The 20,350-nt window shown below is 44.4% G+C and overlaps 1 protein-coding gene across 1 annotated transcript in view; it reads right to left on the bottom strand.

Moving 5' to 3' along the window:
- LOC119169180 (tyrosine-protein phosphatase non-receptor type 7) overlaps nt 1–14,494 on the bottom strand; it is a 165,887-nt gene extending 151,393 nt beyond the window's left edge. Inside the window, exons 1-2 of the mRNA XM_075886283.1 lie at nt 14,146–14,494; nt 1,791–1,897 (exon numbers count right to left, since the gene is read on the bottom strand). Coding sequence (XP_075742398.1) covers nt 1,791–1,897; nt 14,146–14,215 — 177 coding nt within the window. The 5' untranslated portion in view covers nt 14,216–14,494. The remainder of the gene's footprint in view (nt 1–1,790; nt 1,898–14,145) is intronic.
- Nucleotides 14,495–20,350: the final 5,856 nt, after the last annotated feature.

Here is a 20,350-nt window from a genome sequence, read left to right as displayed (position 1 = left end):
ACAAGTGCACACACAGACGTACGTTAAACTGCCACATATGTTTTATATAACCAGTTGTTCACAGTTGCATCACGACGTCAAGAACAAGATGAATACAGTAGACTCTCAGTAAAGGGAACCTGAAGGGACCGGGAAAATATGTTCCATTTAACAGAAGTTCCGTTTACTGAGAGGTGAACATGTGTGCAGAATACAAGCCCGAAACCAAGCACTGCAGAGGCGATAGTTCCGTTTAACCAATAGGTCTGTTTAATAGACTTCCCTTTACTCAGAGTCTACTGTATTAGCAACACCAGAAGTGGTAAGACGGCATGAAGTGCTGGTGCTTGTGGGGATGGTAGCCCTGGACACTGCTATATATATCAACTTCAGCAAATGACACCTAACTACAATTGATGTTAACCCGACGTGACAGCTGTATCATAGCAGTGCATGTGTAATGTTTATAAAATTGGATAGCTAGCACTCCAACCAGAATTTACATTTCACGAACAATAGCGTCTATTAAAAAAATAGTACCGAGAACTGGCATGGCTCTGTGGTAGAATGCTTGATTGCCATGCAAAATGCTGGGGTTCGATTCCTGCTGGAACCCTGACATTTATTCTTTGCATTCGTTAGGTTGACGCTGCCTTTGTCAGCTTTTTCTTAGAGCTTAGGCGTTAAAATTACCCGTATGTGTTCCCGTCATTCCAGCGTCAGAGCTCTTCGAAGCTCATCAGAGTCGTCCCACTAACCAAGTGCTTCGGCTAGCACGTACCAAGGCAGGCCACGCCACGTTAGATACTCTCGGCATAAAACCACCAACGCAGGTCGCGAGATATCTTAATCAAGAATTCCTTTGAAATGTTTCAAAGGAGGGGGACGGTGCACATGCCTCCCCTCTCTATCCTTTATAACTCACTTTTATGATCAATAAATATTGAGCTGGATAATGAATGCTGGTGCTCTAAAGTACGTGTGTGTCGACGTGGGTGTAAATGTGAGCTTACATAAGGTTGAAAGTAATGCTGAAATTGAGAAAATAGAATGACAGATTGGCAAAAAATAGCTCGCTCAGACTCAAAAGTATATTTTGTGCATGGGGCTCACCCAGGCTCACCAAAACATTACTTACCCGGACTCACCAGTCGATCTCACTGATTTGACACACGAGTGGGTTTGCCGACCTATATCTATGACAAAGCCATCATTGAGAAGCACGAACAGTGAACCACAGGGGAAATAACTGAAGCCTTTGAAATTAAGAAGGCAGGAAATAAGCGTGTCAGCCAGGTGTCCTTACTGCTATCAGATTCTGAAATTGCCTTCTTGATGATTGATATGTGGGGTTTAACGTCCCAAAACCACCATATAAAATTTCCTTCTTGGATGCAACATAGTAGCCTTTCTTGTTACTCAGTGTCTTAACACGTCCGTCCCCAATGTATGCAATCTCTCTTTGGTGGCCTATTGGTGATCCAGAATGATTTTAGATAAGCATAGTATATGGTGAGATGCATTTGTGTGATATACATTGAAGAATGCTCTTTCCTGAATATAAGTATTCAGTTGCTAGCAAGCACTCACTCTTATGCTTTCTTTGCTTTTTGAGTCTGCAGGCGAGTTTCACTTTTTTCAACATAAGCCTTGACCAACATGCCCAATTGGCAGTTATCCTGCACGCATTTTTGCTGTTTGTACAAAGAATTACTGTCTTGCATAAAGGTGAATAACACTATTGTAAGTGAAAAAAAAAACAACACAATCCTCGGCTCTAAAGAGGCAGGAGAATACAGTGGACGCCGTACCTCGCTTCCCTCCAAGAGCTCCTCGAGTATTGTCGAGGTGCCACCTTGGTCAACTCGGAGCAGCCAAGCTCTGTCCTCCTTGGCTCCCAGGCCTGCAGCTTCTGAAACTGAACCGGCACAGGGCTCAGTGATACAGCCGAAACAGCAGTACAGCAAGTCACAAGTCACTTCATCAGAATGCACAGACAAGATGTTGAAATTGTGCCCTAGCACGACCCAAACCTCCATAGGCGACGTAAATCCTGGTTGGTGAATATGTAAATAGAGGTTTGCGAGTCATCACCATCATGCTGTTCCATATTCAAAGCAGGCCAAAGGCATCACTCATTAATCTCCATTCCAACCATTCTAAAAGTTAATTCGAGCGCAAACACACGACATGATCACTCACACACGCACGCAACCAGGCATCAAACACACACAGCGCTGTGTGTGTTTGACGCCTGGGTGCGTGCGTGTTTGAGTGATCGTATCGTGTGTTTGGGCTCGAATTAACATTTAGAAATGTTGTATTAACTAGCCCAACAACAAGTTCTTTTACATTCCAACCTGTCCTGCACAAGCAGACTACATTTTATGCCTGTGAAATACTCAGTTTTAGCCCCACACTGAACCTTCTGCCATAATTCACTGCATTTCCCATTTTTTCATATCATCCATTCCCTTGCTCTTACTGATCATTACATGCCCTGCCTTTGTCCCAATGTCAAAAGAATATCCTCTAGTCCTATTTGTTTCCTACATGCGTGATGATATTAGGACATTAGCAGGAATAAGATGGGTTCTCAAAGAAACTACCCCCTCGCTTTTTTTTTTGGTGCGCACAACATTTTAGGAAAAGAAAAATTGGCAGATCCCATGTCATACAGGAATCAATAATATGCGAAGTACGAATGAGGAAAGTTGATATGTCACTTTAAAATCAGCACAACATTGACTTAAATTATACCGTACATGACTTCCATGCCATGATTATCAAGTTTGAATGTGTCATTTACCTTCGTCGTCTATTCACGTCGCGTGATACCAAATTTGGTAACGTGACGTGATAAGTCGCGCTAGTGAAACGACCAAGAGAGCGCTATGAGCGTTGCATGTAGTCACATTTTACATGAAGTGTATATCAAGATTATCATGTTTAGACGTGTCATTTACCTTCGTCGTCCATTCACGTCACATAATACCAAATTTTATATATGTGTCACTAGCAAAATGGCCGCGACCTCGCTTTCAGCGTAGCATGTAGTCATGTTCTAAATGACGGGCATGTTATGAATATCATGTTTGGTCGTGTCATTTACCTTCGTTGTCTATTCAAATAATACCGAATTTGGTATATGTCTAGCCAGCGCCTCTATTTTTTCAGTGTCCGGGCGAAGAACCGGATTTCAATGCGAAGCGACCGTTGGTGCTACTGCGGCGTTTCACCGCCAGGAGCCGCAACTGGGGTAGAGATGCTGCCGCATCATCTCTCGTGCAAACGAATGCCGCGGCTGCATTTGAAGCTGGTACATGGCTCGATTTTCAGCTGTATTCACATTAAGGTGTAATAGAAGCTTGGAAACGAGAATCCTGGAGCAGTTGTTATTCTAGACACCCAGCTCATTTCAAAGGCATGTGTCATTCGAGACTACTTGATCGAGGTGCTCGCGCGTCATCTGCTAGGCCAATACCAGATAGTTCATGCCAGTAATCTGCGGAAGATCATTTTGTCACCGCGGCGCTCGCTTGACTGAGAATTGCTTTTTTGACTAACTGAAAGTCGACTTTTGAAAGAAGCCGACTTTTGAGAAAAGCCTTTGCCAGAAGCTAATATTAAAAGCTTGGGTGCCTAATGTTCCCCGATGCTTTCTACCCTCGAGTGATGTAGCATAGTTATTTTTTTTTAATACCTCAAAGGCCCCAGCTGGGGTATTACATGAAAGATGGGTATTAATTACAGAATAAAAAAGTGATTCGAGGGCAATCTTGAATTGATGCGGGTCGGAGTGGTGCACGGTAGCTGCAGGCAGACGATTCCAGTCCCGTGCGGTTGTCACGAAAAAGGAGCGAAGATGTGCGGTGCTTTGGGCTGGTGGAGGATACACTGCGCTTGAATGGTTTTGCGGCTTGATGAGCGATGGACTGGTAGGATGGCCGGAACTTCGATGGGGACAAGACGAAATTTGTGAAAAAGGCATAGTCGAGATATGTGATGTCGTAATTCTAGATTAGAAAGGTGAGCACGAGTTTTAAGTTTGGAAACACTGGAATTGTAGGTATACTCAGAGTAGATAAAACGTGCAGCACGGTTTTGAATCGATTTGAGAATGTTGGATAAGTGAGATTGGCGGGGATCCCAGACAGAACATGCATACTCTAATTTTGGACGAACAAGTGTGACATACGATATTAGTTTAACTGATGGGGGCGCAAGTCTTAAGTGTCTACGTACAAAACCCTGAGTGCGATTCGCGGAGTTGGCTATGTTAGTCACGTGGGCTGACCAGGAAATATTACTTGAAAATATGACACAAAGATATTGGTAAGATTCAGCGGGTGAGACTGCAGAGCCGGAAATGGTGTATGCACAAGCCTGGAGTTATAATGCACAAGCCTGGAGGTCATGCTCTAAATATCACGAAATGCCACTAGACTCCTTCCAGGGATACAGGTCATCATCTGTTCTCTTCATAAAGCCTTGCATGTGTTGCCACCGAGAGAAAGCAAGTGTCAGAAAATGAGGAACTATGATTTCACCATTTCAGAGCTTGAACAATGAAATCATCGTGAAATAAACAAGAACAGCTCCACATGCGAAGTGATTTTTGTGATCATTGCCAATGTTTTCAACAGGCGCAGGTAAAGTCAAGTCAAAAGCCGACTCTCGACTTGAGCCAAGGTGACAGGAATGAAAAATGCGGCCTATGGTCTGTTGCTTAAGCTCGCCTGCGTATTCGTGGACAGATTGTCGTTGCCTTAACAGCCGGCTGTACAGCTCGGTTTCTTTCTTCTCCTCTCTGGTCTGTTAATTCGGTAGCGAGCAGAGTAGAGGCAGAATGGCTGTGTGGTGTCTATGGGCTCCCATTCAGTTTCAGGGCGTAATGTTAGCGTTGCAGACGGCAGTGAGCACGAGACAGCATTGTTAATGATACTCATTTGTTGACTGTTCCGATGTGGTGCATTCCCGATTAGTGATACCAATTGCCATGTTGCCAAACGTGACGGGTCGTCTTCAGCCACCCCTACTTATCATTAATAAAATACTCGGGTTGTAAATGACGGCTACATATTAAAGCGCAGTACGAAGATTTATCACGAAGCTAATTGTTCTGCCTAATTACTGCTATCACGCTCCACCAAACACCGGCGGAAGCTGTAATTTTACGGAGCTACAGCCGTGCATTGCATTGAGGCGATAGCATTAAATGCCTCATCAAAAGCGAAAATTGATCATCGGCAGCGTGAACACGAGTGATTCAATAAATTATCATTACATGAAAACGTCATCATATGACGTCACATATCATAAATGTTTGAGGCGTATCGGAAGGGCACATGACTTGACAGCATCACATAACATCTTCGCTTGGTTGAAATGGGCTGATCATGATGGGAGTGCATAACCAGCTAAGGGGCTAGAAGTGCATAACCAGCTAAGAGCTAGAAGTCCTAGGCAGCTAGATAGATAGATATGCTCAAAGTCGCCGAAGTTCGCTAAAAAATGCTTCGCATTTAAAAAATGAGATAGAACAAAGGGCACATTTACAACCAGTTTATTGTGCAGATGGTGGGAATATATTGATTAGCAAACTGAAGTCATTCACGTTTCAAGGCTGAAACCATACTTTTCGCACTGCGACTAACCAGCGGAGTGACCGACTTTATTGGGAACTTTGCTTTTTTTTTTTTGTTTCTTTCCTCCTTTTCCTTATATTCTTAACTATTTTTCCCATTTGACTACTGACTTCAGAACTGAGTACTTCATTTTGCATTACGCCATTGATTTTGCGTGTATAGTAACCTTCGTCTCATTTTCGTTTTTTTGCCCTCATGTACAGTATCCAGGCAATGCTTCTTGGAAGACGGGGTAATGACGCATGCCACCATTGAAGAACGAGCCCACAGTGGCTCATACTCATTTTGGCTCTAAAAGAAAAAGGGAACATTTTTGCTGCTCTCATTCCGGTCAACTTCTGGCTGTCGGTCTTGTTGTGCTCGTGAAAATATATACACATCCGGGTGGGTGAGGAGACGAAGCACCAATGAGAATGTCAAAGATGATGCATGTGCAAAACAGCATATTCATACGTTAAATCACACTTCAACTCAAAAGATACTGGTATTTTAACAAGTTAATGGACAGGACGCTCACATGCTCAGTTTCTGCCTCACAAATCAAAAATGCTTCAAGCATATTATGTGCCATATTATTCCCATATCTTGCCATTAAGTAGCAGTCCTCAAACATGGGTGTGCACTCGCACTTGTCCCAGTGACTGGCCACAGATGATGCTCTCTGGGGCACAAGCATCTAATTGAGCAGCAAAAGTGTGTTTTCTGCGTAAGCACATTTTTTTTTCTCTCTAGCAGTGACTGTGCTGACTGGTGTGTGCAACCTGCATCATCGAAGCCAAGAAAGAAAACTACCACCTATCAGAGAGAATACCTACATCAATATCTGTGATATCTGTGACCGTACAGTAAAGAAAAACAGTGCCAGCCCCTTCGCTCTTGAACTACTTTTATTGCTGCTGCTATTAGCCCAGAGGGTTTGCACTGAAGTCAATGTTTCCTGAGCTGTTCCTAAAAAAAAAGAACACTCAACAGAAAACACCAAGGTGGTTTTTTTAATTGGTGAAGCTATGCTGCTACAATTGGCAGCTCTTGGTGTGCTTTGTGCAATGGCATTTTGAGCTCCATGTTTGAAATGAAGGTACACTGCAGCGAGATATTGAGTCAGCTCCAAGATGTGGCCATACTAAACGCTGCTTGTTCTCAAGAGTGTACAAGCTGCGGACTTGTCGCTCTTGCTCGCTACTACTGCAGCTTGTCCCTATGAAAGCTCTAGATGTAGCAATAGCGGAGTCTGCTCGCAAACTGCATGTTTGTTCATTTATTTGCTCTAACTGTGGGCATGTGGCAGCAGCAGTGAAGATGGCGTTGCTTAAGCCCTTCCTGTTTTTCATACAGATATTGGCTGTCTCGTCTCCGGAATCAACGCCGCAGCCTGGCTGCTTTGTGCGTTCTTGGTCAACCCCGTTGACCAGCTGCTATCTTCAACGAGTCGACTATGTGCGGCCATGCGTGGACGCCGCTCCACTGCGCACCTACACCGGAGGAACCACCGCATCACAGCCGCCAGGGGATTCGGACAGTATAAAGAGCCAGCGTGAACAGGCTGCCATCGGTGGGCATGTGGCAGCAGCAGTGAAGATGGCGTTGCTTAAGCCCTTCCTGTTTTTCATACAGGTTAGTTGTTCACCTTCCTTGCATTGTAAAAAAACGAGCAACCGTTGTCTGCTGCTTGTCCCATGCCCCCATGTGCTTTTGATGGTTTGCACTGACTGTGTTCATGCTATGCAATTGCTTATTATGTCTGGGGATATAGAACTTGACCCTGGGCCTCCTAAACCGGTAGCCGAGATTACCAATAGTGAAGTACTGGAAGCTATAAAATCCCTCGCAAGTACAACGGAATCACGCCACGCCGAAGTAATGTCGTCGCTAAACGAAGTAAGAGCCAGCCAGAAATTGCTCGAAAATCGAGTAACAGATGTAACCGAGAGATGAGCAGCGGTTGAGAACAAGGTTTCCACCCTGGAACGCCTTACTGACGACGCTGACACTCGCCGCACAGTAGCTGAAATTGTCAACTGCGAAAATTCGGCTGCGCTGTCTCGCCTCGATGATTTAGAAGATAGGGCTCGGCGGGACAACTTGCTTTTTTACGGCTTTGACGATAGTCATTCAGATACATGGGCGTCAGCTGAAGAGAAAGTACGGAAGCTCTTCTCCACCACCTTTTCTGAACCAGTGCCCGCTGATGGAATTGCTCGGGCACACAGATTAGGCTCCTTTATCGAGAACAAGTGCCGACCTATAATTGTCAAGTTTGCGTCTTCCAAAACAAAAGACCGAATTTTATCTCAAAGGGCTAAACTTAAGGGCACCGGTATCACAATCCAGGAAGACTTTTGTAAGGCCACTCGCTACTCGCGCAAAAAGCTTCACGATTTTGGCAAGGCTACAGGGAAACAGTACAGCTTGCGCTATAACAAGCTGTACGTCGGCAAACAATGTTATGCTTATTGCAGTGTAACCGATAGTGTCTGCGAAATTGGGACATACAGTGCCCCTCTTTCCACTGGTGATACAGCCAACTCTCTGTTACCGCACCAAACCACTACCTAGCAACCCTCAGCCGTGCGGGCGAAATCCAAACGCGACTATTCTTTTCTGTTCACCAACATCAGAAGTTTGATTCCTAAACGTGATGAGTTATCGTCTGCGATTGACGCGTGCTCAGCTGATGTTGTTGTGCTCGCCGAAACTTGGCTGCATGAACATGTGGATAATAAAGAACTGCTGAAGTGCAAAAAAGATTACACCATATACAGGCACGACAGAATTGAGTGGAAAGGAGCTGGAATTCTTATTGCGGTATCCGATGAGATTGCGTCTTATGACGTCAGCATTGCATCACATTTAGAATTTCTTTGTGTTTGTATCCAGATAAACTACGCAGATTTCCTGTTCTGTGCTTGCTACCGTCTGCCGAACAGTTCGTCTACTTTTTGCGATGAATTCCACGATTGCCTCAACCAAGTCGTCGTTAAATTTCCTAAAGCCCCATTGTTTGTTTTGGGTGATTTTAACTTTCCGGCAATTTCGTGGAACGAGCCGTTTCCTGTAACAACCAGTCCTTCTAAAAGAATGCTCAAGTTTTATTGACTTTTGCTCTACATTTAACTTAAGTCAACTTGTTAAAGGACCTACTCGCATTACCCAGTCGTCTTCCAGCACCCTTGACCTTTTACTGACCACTGCTCCAGAGCCTGTTTCATCTTTAACGCTTTTGCCTGCTTTGAGTGACCACTTAGTTGCCCATTCCACTATACCGTCATCCTTTTCGCGCCCCGCCAAACAGTTTAAACAAATTAGAGACTACGTTAAAGCTGATTTCCAAGCCATAAATAGGGAACTGGAAGCTTTTATAGATTATTTCCATCCTGAATTTTGGGAGCGTCCGCTCAATGTTAATTGGGCTTTATTTCGAAACAAGGTTCAATGGCTGACTGATAAGTACATACCGCTCAGACGAATACCCTGTCCTAAACGCCAACCGTGGTACAACGTCTCACTAAAACGACTGTTTAATAAAAAAAGCGCATTTTTCGCCGCTGTGGACTATCAAGTTCTGCTGAAAGGTGGGCGGCTTATGCGCGCGTCGCATCAGAATATAAAAAAGCCCTTTCTCGTGCAAAAACCGAGTTTTATCAGCGAACGCTCCCATCCCTCTTATCGACTGATCCCCGCAAGTTCTGGAGCGCTGTTAATATGAGCAGATCTAACGATGTAAAATTAAAAACACCGGATGGAACACTTGTTCCACGAGAGCAGTGCTGCGTGTTGCTCAACAATACGTTTTCTTTATCTTTTACTAAAACAATTCCTACTTCTTTTCCTGTTAAAGAAAGCCTACATCTTGAACCAATGGAACCCATTTTTATTGACTGTGCTGGAATTCTCAAGCTGATACAGAGGGCTAAAATTTCTTCATCTTCTGGAATAGATGGAATTAACTATAAGTTTCTGAAAAGTACCAATGTGAACTCCTCATTGATCCTTTCCTATATTTTTTCACAGTCTTTACAGTGTTCCTTACTGCCCGACGACTGGAAGGGTGGAAAGGTGATTCCAGTGTACAAGTCTGGTGAAGTTTTCTCCCCTTTTATCTATCGACCCATCTCTCTTACATCAATTCCATGCAAACTACTCGAACACATCATTTACACTAACTTGATGAGCTTTCTAGAATCTAATTCATTTTTTACAGTCTATCAACACGGTTTTCACAAAAATCATTCCTGTGAAACTCAATTATTCACCTTTACTAATGATCTCTGTTCTTTGTTGGATCGTGCATCAGTAGTCGATTGCATTTTCATTGATTTCGCGAAGGCATTTGACTGCGTCTTCCACCCACTACTACTTTATAAACTTAGCAAACTGAGCATTGACCCTAACATTTTAAGGTGGATTGAATGTTTTCTGCAGAATCGCTTTCAATATGTAGCCGTTAATGATAACCAATCTCCTCACTGTCCCGTTACATCTGGTGTCCCTCAGGGATCAGTATTGGGGCCTCTTCTTTTCCTAATTTATATTAATGATCTTCCTGATACCACAACCTCATCAATACGTCTTTTCGCTGACGATTGTGTTATATATAGAAATATACGCGAACCTTCTGATCCCTCACAACTTCAAACCGACCTTAACACAATTTCAGCCTGGTGCAACACCTGGCTAATGAAAGTAATCGTCGACAAGTGCAAATATATGAGGTTAACTCGAACAATCAGGCACATCCCTGTAAACACATATTTCCTGAATGGCTCCCCTCTATTATCGTTTACCACCTACAAATACCTGGGCGTTCAGATTTCAGATAACCTTTCATGGCACTCGCACATTGAATATATTAGCAATAATGCGAACTGCATGCTCGGCTTCCTTCGACGAAATTTCTCTCGAGCTCCCACTTCATTAAAACTGCAGCTTTACAAAACCCTTGTACGGCCGAAGATTGAATATGCCTCTTCTGTATGGGATCCACATTCCGCCAATCTTGTCTCCATACTTGAAGGTATCCAAAATCGGGCCGCTCGTTTCATTCTCTCTGATTATTCCCGGTCATCCAGTGTCACTAACATGAAACAAGTAGTACAACTACCTGATCTTGCAACCCGTCGTATGATATCCCGCCTATGTGTTTTCCATAAAATATTTTACACCAATCAGACCTTAAAACAATCCCTTTTTTCAGTTCCATCATACGTGTCATCCCGCATTGATCATCCGTTAAAAGTTGGTGTGCCAAACTCCCGAACAAACCTCTACCTGAACTTGTTTGTCCCAACGACCAACGTGCAGTGGAATCGCCTTCCAGCCTCCATCGTCTCCATCAGCGACGCTGCGCACTTCAGGTCCACTATCAGCAATCACTTTTTGTAACCACCCCGCTGTTGTCTTTTCTCTTGATTGTTTAATATTGTACCCCTCCTCTCTGTAACGCCTTATGGCATTGAGAGCAAATAAATGAAAATGAAATGAAAAAAACTTATGCAAGTTTGCACACTTGCCCCTGCAAGTATCAGTTATCTGCACTTTTTGGCAAGTACAGTGAGGTGTGTTCGTGAGGGCAAGAATAATCCCTCATGCTGTTTTTTAAACACCATGACTCGTTTTCTTCGGCACATATGTTCAGGATATGTAACGATGGGCACCTTCAAGTTACAAAGCACGCAGTAACAAACCCGTATGCTAGGGCTGAAGTGAGTTGCATAGCTTTGACCCACCCTAGTCGCAAACTGTCTTCTGTCATCACCACTGTCATCACCAATAAACTGTCATCACCAATAACCAAGTGAGTTCTGCATATCCACTCAAATGCTAACCTTTGCTGAGCCACATGTGGATGTTGAATATTGTGTGACTTGCCCAATTAATGGCCTATTATTAATGGCAACAGGCAATGCTGAATCAAGAAAATTTCCAAGCTCCCACTTCACCACTATAACTACTTCCAGTTTCTAGATTATCTTTACTCGGCTGTCTGTCAATGACTGTCATGGATGAGGCCACCTTAATTCGTAGGGCAAGCAATATATATTGCAATAATCACCATAATTGTAGTGCCTTGGGTATGCCAGCAAAGAGGACTCCGGAGTTGAAGCCGCGCACACAGGACAAGGACGAAGAAGAAGAGTGCAGAACTGAGTCACTGATAGCAGTGGTTTACAGTTACCGCCTGATCCTGTTTGTCTGCCTTCAAAGTGCCTTCAAAGTCGTGGCTCAAAGTTCACACATTCAATTCACAGTCTGCCTGGCATGCCCTCATTACGCCAAGCAAACTACTTAAGTTCCCTATGCACCTTGTGTCATTTGCATGCTGTCACATGGAAAAGCTTAGCGACACTCTCTGAAGAATAGGCTTGTCAGCAAGCGCACTTGTCAAACTTGCTTTGCTGCATCTAAGTGTATAGCCTCAATAGCAATGGCTCAAGAATGCATAATATAATATTTAAAGTTGACTTTGTAGCCCATTTAAACTATCTTTTTTGGAATATAGTTACGTATTAAAATGTGCCTATTATTTAAAAAATTTTCAATTTACGATACGGTGAGGGATTTGGTTGTACGTGCTTGTTAGGAAAATAGCACGCAAAAGAGGAAACATGAAGAACAACAAGAAAATTCTGCTGACTTACACGATGACTCAAATTGTTTGTAAGGAAGAAATAGTTGTATATAACTGAGAAGACAAGTGGACAAGCAGATAGTCGCTTTTTTTTTCCCCACCTCCTTTAGCTCTCCTTTTGTACTGCTAGTAAAAATAAACATTATTGATAGATTGATATGTGGGGTTTAACGTCCCAAAACCACCATATGATTATGAGAGACACCCTAGTAGAGGGCTCCGGAAATTTTGACCACCTGGGGTTCTTTAACGCGCACCCACATCTGAGCACACGGGCCTACGACATTTCCGCCTCCGTCGGAAATGCAGCCGCCGCAGCCGGGATTCGAACCCGCGACCTGCGGGTCAGCAGCCGAGTACCTTAGCCACTAGACCACGGCGGCCGGGCAAAAATAAACATTATTATTATGAAAGCCTGTACATCCCCGCACATAAGACGGAAAGCATGAAAAACAATGACATAGTTGTGATTACGTGCCATTATTAATTCAGCATGAGATAAGGCTGTTCACTGAGATTGTAGTGGCCTCATACTCATTGTATTCTTGAGCATCAGTGTAGCCCTACTAAGTTACTATTTTTCTCAGGAGCAGTCTATGGCCAGCATTACCAAGGGCCTACTGAGCACATGCTGTACAATGGCCACATTTGCTGCTTTTGAGCCAACAGTTTAATTACTGGCTGTTTATGACATTTTTGCTTTAAGCAATCTTGCATAGAATGGCAAATATACATGAACTACTGAAACAGCAAACATTATTTTCAGAGTACAGTTTTCACTCTTGCATAGCCACACTCAGACAACAAAGTGACACTCCATCTGACACACAGCTATTAGGCATACCTGAAGCACTAAATAGGAAAATCTGCTCTGTCAATACCACATGCATTTGCTCGTGCAGAGACAAATATACTGTGCAAATGTTAACACTAAAGTAAACATGATGCCAGGACAGCACTGTTAAGCAAGTAGCACCCAACGGATGGCTAAGGATGATACACGACAATGAAACCAACGTCGTTCAGTAGCAGCCTGAGGGCCAAGTCGTATGCTATTTCGTCCTCATTCAGCCCTGACTATACGCATCACATTCGGCGTGCTACACTTGACCAAGCGTGTAGCGCACAGACTCAGCGACGACAAGCACGTACTGAAACCACACAGGATTCACTGCTCGTATGATCGCTCAATCAAATGCACGTTTTCCTCGCTCTCGTGTTTACAAATGCCTGCGCACGGCAGCGAGCAGAAATCGGGCACTAGCGGCAGCCTCATCGTGAGTTGAGCACCACCACTCATTCACTGTGGTCAACGATACGTGTAAACTCATCGCGGCGTGTCAGAGAAGTGTTCCGTCGCGGCAGTTTGCACGCGATCAGAAGCATGAGCATTCCGCAGCGGCTGGTAAACAGGGAGACACGACAAAGCCCGTTCGGCGAACGAAGACTGCTTTGATTCTCAGGGCGATGCAAAAGAAGGGCCCATCATATCTGGAGAAGAGGCCAACAGGAGGTCAACGCGATGTAGAGGCAGCGCGCGCTCGGAATCAATAGCTGCGGCTTTCATATTTTATTCCCGGATATCTGGCCGGGTCTTTCTAGTCGCACGCGAAGCATGCAATATGCATCACAACGCCGCTCTACTCTGGGCGAAACGAGAAATAAAAGCGGACAAGTGAGTCAAAACACATCGCCAGTCCGGCTCAACAGAAAGCTCACGCCACACAAATGCTCATCTTTTCGCATTGCTACTCGGTCAGCCGAGAGCAACAAAACGATGGCCACTGCAAAAAAAAAAAAAAAATGCAAAGCACTCTCCCTACCTATCGCTGTGCACGGTAAACACACTGACACAAACACACAACACAGGAAGAAGCAGCACGGGCTTACGCCTGGCGCCGACGATGAGGTAGCCGCATGCCAGTAGTAAAGAGGCGCAGCTTCGCCGCGAAAACTTCATGTTGCTCTCAACGGACACATGATGTCGTATTGAAAAACATTCACACAACAGCGTGACCACTACTGAACCACATTAGACGGCGTACGCTTCCACGGCACGGCCTGGCACGGCATCCCCCGCTCAATCGTTCACTCTTCCACTCACTGACTTCGCTAGCGCATGCCTTGCAATACGCGCGCGCTGCTAGTCGGGGACGCGCGGCAAAATCGTTGGTAGAGGTGTGCGCACAGAACACCTACCAGTCGAAGTGTCGGCGCGGAGCCACCACCAATTTTTGCTAAACCGTTGTCACCGACGCCAACTTATAGGCGCGCCGCCGCCAACGTGTGCTTTTGACGCGCCATTTAAACAGGATTTTTTTTTTTTCAGTTAGCCTACGTTTATTTTGCACCTTCTGTCAGCTGTCTGGCCTTTCTTAATTCTGCCCACTTCGCAAATGCATCGAAATTGGTTCACCTGCTATTTTGAGTTAAATACCTGGGCCATAAGAAACTTGTGGAGGGCTCCTTGTAATGTGGAAACGTAGCGTTGAATGCGATTTAAACATGAATTTTAAGACACTTTTGAGTTCACTGTATTTCAGCGAATCCCGGTCGGTGACAGCGCAACGGTGGTGTTTGGCGAGGACTGTAGACATATTCTTGCTGATGAAAACATGTAATACGTGATGCGGGCTTTGAACAATGATGAAAGGTCAGGAAGGTGGTGGTGGTGAAAACATTTAATAACCATTAAATGGTTACAGAGAGGTGATTGGGTTGGGGCCTTATTGGCCTCCTACCCTCACAGCACTAGGTGGAACCCCTATTCCGGGGCTCCATTGGCAAGCAACGCCGCCCGCGCACGTTGAACCAGAGCCTCTTGGGCCTTCAGGTCTTGACAGCCGAGCAGGGCCGCCTCCCAGTCCTCTCTCGTGGGATTGGGGTTGGGGGGGGATAGATGGATTAGACTGGCACGCCCAGACGATGTGAAAGGTGTCAGCCACCTCACCACAGAACTGGCACGTGCCATCAAAGGATGAATTGAAATGTTTTAGCACCGCCGGGCACAGTACAGTATTGGTAAACAGTTTTAAAAGGAGGCGCTCGTCAGCGCGATGCAGTCCCTTACAAGGGTCTGGATAGCGCCGGTGCTCCTCCTTGTAGTAATTGGTAATATCTTTGAATGAAAGGGCCGAATTGTCTGATTGCGAGTAGGCTTCCAAAGACAGGGAGATAGCCCGGGAAGAGAGTGCGCGGGCGGCCTGATCGGCCTGTTCGTTACCCCTGAGTCCTTGGTGACCGGGTGCCCAAACCAGATTTCGCGGAGTTGGATTAACGTATCGGCAGCTAGGTTCCAGTATGCGCTGAGCAAGCGGTGAAGCCCACCCTAGCTGATAGTTCCGACAGGCCCCTCGTGAGTCGGTGATATGTTTAGAAGAGGGATAGGTGAGAGCCAGAGCGATGGCAACCTCCTCCGCGTGTGTTGCGCTGTAGGCTTTGAAAGTGAGCCCGTTTACGGTGTTTGCGTTGTGTATGACTGCGGCAGTATACCACCCCCCATGGTGCGGGCCGGCAACGTCCACGTAGCACACGTGTTCCTCTTGACCAAAGTGTCGCTGCAACGCTTCCGCGCGCGCCTGGCGGCGACCACTGTGGTTTTCTTTGGACATGTTGCGGGGAAGGGGTCGGACCCGGAGGGCGCGTCTCCAAGGTTCTGGCACTCTCACCCTTTCCTCAAAGGTCAGGAAAGCCGGTACTGGAGTATTCATAGTGCTGATTGTGAAAGCGAGTCGAAGAACACAGGCAGTTCAAAAGCGAAGGGTGGGGGCTAGGACTGGGGATGGGCAGGGTAGAAGCGCATCTCTTCAATGTGTATGGAAGATATTGTTATTACTGAGGAAGGGCTAGCTGTGAAGGGCTTATATATAAAAAAATTCAATTGAAAAACTGGTCCACATGCATAGATTTTAATTAACAAAGAAAAGTAAAATGGCAATTAATAGACGAAATGCTCTCTAAACAGGAATGATCCCACTTGTAGTCGGCAAGTTAAGCAAGATCAACAATATTGGACGAGATGGTGATCACCATAAATTAAGTTTGTGTGAACTGTGCATTAAGTAACGCACAGAAGACGAATGCGGACAAAACACTGAAGCGTAGGCTTGTATCTTCAAAGTCCTTTGTCCTGTACTCTGTGCGATGCTCCACGCCGCACAATCAATCAAGTAATCTGCCTTTCCTTCACCCGCTCTTATCTAGGACTTAATTCGACTAACTACAGATGCCGATTTGTCACAACCGTGTTTGAAAAAGGACACCGCATACGTGTAGCTCGCGGGGTTAGATGGTTCATAATATTTTCGGAAGAGTGAAATAAGGAGCTCAGCCTGACCGGACTTCGAACGAAGTGTTTATTGCGGAAAGTACACACACCCATATACCAGAAGCGCATTCGTGAAAAATAGGCTGAGACGTTCCACAGCTGCACACCTAACACTACAAATATAAATATAAACAGCAGACTTCCATGATCAACACCACATGCACCCGCTATCTAGCAACGCAAATTCTTTATCCAGCTGTAAGAACAACTGAAGGATCACTTATACATGCATTACGCTTTACCCTGTGTTTTTTGTTTTTTTTAAGGCTTCAAAATCTTCAAGTTCAATCTATTCCTTCCTTTGCCAATGACACTGGTATATCGTGGACGCAGAGACTTGCGATGAGTTCAGTTTTGTGCCTATGTTCACACTGTTTATAGATGTCACTCGTCGACCCTCTAATCTCTGTAGACACGGCTGCATGACAAAGGAACTTCTTTCAAATCATTGATTGCGATTGGCGAAAGATATTAGTAAGATTGAAAGCAAAAATCGTGAAGCCTTCGAAATAAACATGGAGCGAAGTGTCATGCGTGAGTGATCCCCCCGCTTTCCTCACAGACAAAGAGCTCATGGTTCTATAGATAGCCGGTACACTCGGCGTTGATATTTTAGTGTTCCATGAAAATCGGCTGCCTATACCACATTGAAACATTTGTCGCAGAAATGTATGGTTAATAGTACAACTGTGGCTTAGCCTTTTTAAGCATGTGCTTCTGGTTAATTTGTGTATGGGCTTTCTTTATTAAACATCTAGTTGTAAGTCCAGCACTTGCCTTCCTGGTGCCTACTCTGCATACGTACTTTTCGTTGGTTTCTTCTTACGTAGATCGGTAAAGATGATCCCTATTACCGTCACGAGGGCATAGAAACCACCCTTCCTCATTGTCCCATATTTTACAACAGAATCGAAAGTTGGGCTAGTTGGATATGCATGGTATAACTGTCAGTTCAAGGGCACGAATAAGCAGAAAGGACGATAGGACAAGCGCTTTCCCGCAACTTAACTGTTTATTAGAAAGGGAAGAATATATAAACAGGCAATCAAAAAACAACGCATGCGTGTGCAGGCAAAAAAGTACATACGTCGCATCGAGAACACAGGGTAAAAGAAGATTGCTTTTCTGGTTGATGTTCCGAGATAATCTAACTATTTATCGTGCAGCAAAACTGAAGGCTGGCTGACGCATTGTTCCCCTCTTTTTCTTATGTGAAAAGCTGCACGATAAAGAGTTTGCTTTTCTAGATTATGTTCCGAGATAATCTTTCTTCTTTTACCCTGTGTTCTCGATGCGACGTATGTACTTTTTTGCCTGCACACGCATGCGTTGTTTTTTGATTGCCTGTTTATATATTCTTCCCTTTCTAATAAACAGTTAAGTTGCGGGAAAGTGCTTGTCCTCTCTTCCTTTCTATTTATTCGTGCGCTTGAACTGACAGTTATACCTCCCATATTTTGCCATCGTGAACACGCACAGAATGTCTTCACCAACGCATGACGTGAACGAGAGATGTGTTCTGATTATAGGTCAGCAAACTCACTAATGATTCGATCAAAAAAATTGAAAGACTCAGATTAAGTCAGAGTCCGAGTGAGCCCGCCTGAGTTTTACCATGGTGAGTATGAGTTCGCTTCAGAAAAAATTTGGTTAGTCTGGGTCCTAGTGAGCTATATGCAAAAAAAAAACTTATTTAATGAGGGATCAGTGTATTTTTATTTTGCTGACCTATGCTTACAAATATTGAGTCTTCTTTTATGCCGTGCCTTGTTATGGTGTGTTTGCCGGCTTGTAAAGCCACAGAATTAACTTATCAAATCGTAAATCTGTCTAATTCCCCACACCCTTGGCACTCATTCCAGTGAGGGTCCTTGATAAAAACCACTAGCTCATATCTTCGAATAAAAATTATAAGTTCATATTAAAGGCACGGGATGAAATGGCGCCATAAAACGCACCACTGAAATGAGATATCAACATTAAAATGCTAACATGACGAAGGAACTAACGTATACTGACTACTTCCAAGGCGCACAGCCATTTGTAAAATTGTTTGTAGTGTATTTGGTCACGGAGCTAAGGCTGCTCGCGGCGGCGTGATTTCGCAATTAAAAGTTAGAATTTTTAACACGTTATGAGTTTCTCCTAAAAAATCCGTAATTTTTGGTGATCTAATAGGGATTTTATGTATCGCACCAACTCCAACTTTAGTGCTAATAGGTAATGCGTTTATAAAGTACACCGTCCACGGACTATGGTAGAAGAATCAGTTTATACTCATGCATGCAACAAAACTCGTATGATCATTCCCCAGAGAGAGTAATGCATATTGGATTGTGATCCTAACGACAGGAAAAACTGAATAATTATCTGTAACTTCCTTATTGTGTCACTAGTCTAATTCACAATTGCTCGAAATAAATGAACATGCATGGCTTTAAGAGGGCATAGAAGTGAGTTGTGCCGAATGTTCTGGCACATGTGCCACTTCAGGCAATTTTATTACGTGACATTGTGATTCACATTGAGTTTGATTCACAATTATCTACCAAATCAACAAAGAATGAGCATTGAATTTACCTGCATAAATCACACGGCTTACAAGGCGACAAAGCAGCATGATTTGCGAGCATAGAGCGAGCCTTAGCTTTCTCCTGCATAAATTGCTTGTCCTCAGTTGCTGCTTCCGTTTTTGCGGGAATAAATGTGGCGATTGGGAAATTACGGAGCGCAAAACAAAATATTCACAAGAACGACAAAGACGGGACGGGTGCTGTGAATCGTAAATGCCCTGTCGACGCATTAATTGTTTTTCGCTAAAAAAGTTTCCAATAGCAATGTAACATCTAGACGAATTTCAAGTTTTCTTGAAAATGTGGCGACAACCCATGCTACCAGCTTTTGTCATCTCCACTCCTGCCCTGTGGTTCGTTGAAAGCTTTGCGAGCGCGTTTCAAGGAGGAAGGGGGGCAAGAACACACCGTTCATGCCGTGTACGAAGGCAGCTTGGGCTAGTTGGTATGGCATGACGATCGTTATAGCGCGAGAACAAAACGACGACACAGAGACTCGGAAGTCCTTCTTGTCTCTGTGTCGTCGTTTTGTTCTCGCGCTATAACTATCGCCATGCGCAAAGCTTCATTACTGGCAAAAACAATTTTCTTCAAGCTGTAATGCTGTAAAAGATGTATGTTACCTCGTCAGAAGTTGAGGAGCTTCTAAAAATTTTATCAGCACACTTGCATTTCAGAACTTCGTACCAACGCAACATAGAAGCACCCGTTTTTTTTAACTATTTTTCTTTTTTTCCTATTCAAACTATTTTGCATTCATAGTCAGGTTGACACGCGGAAGCAATTTCGGCGGTCCCTCATACGTCATTGTGTTCGCCCAGTTCACTCTGTGAAAAGCTTGACGACACGGGCATTTCTCAGGATCAAGTTACTCATACCTGAGCTTTTGCGCTCTTTGTATGTGCGCCCCAAGGAATGCAGACAGGCTACAAAACTCAGCAACGAGCTCTACGCCCCGGGTATAGGGCGCGCTATAGAGATATCTGTATTTTTGAAAGGTGAACATTTGGCAGAAGTCTGCATGGTTCGGATAACAGAATTACGAAAAAAAAAACTGAAAACTGCAGCAAACATTTATATGTTAGGAATCCCGATGTCTTGAAGCATGATCGGCTTTTTTCTTTAGGGCTGAGAAGACCCGAGATGTTTGCCGCAACTTGTCGCAAGCCCTGGAAGTAGAGGGAGGGCAGTGTTC

This window comes from Rhipicephalus microplus, chromosome 2, assembly GCF_043290135.1.
Source record: "Rhipicephalus microplus isolate Deutch F79 chromosome 2, USDA_Rmic, whole genome shotgun sequence".
In the NCBI taxonomy this organism is placed as follows: Eukaryota; Metazoa; Arthropoda; class Arachnida; order Ixodida; family Ixodidae; genus Rhipicephalus; species Rhipicephalus microplus.
This window is presented reverse-complemented; position numbering and strand designations above follow the sequence as displayed.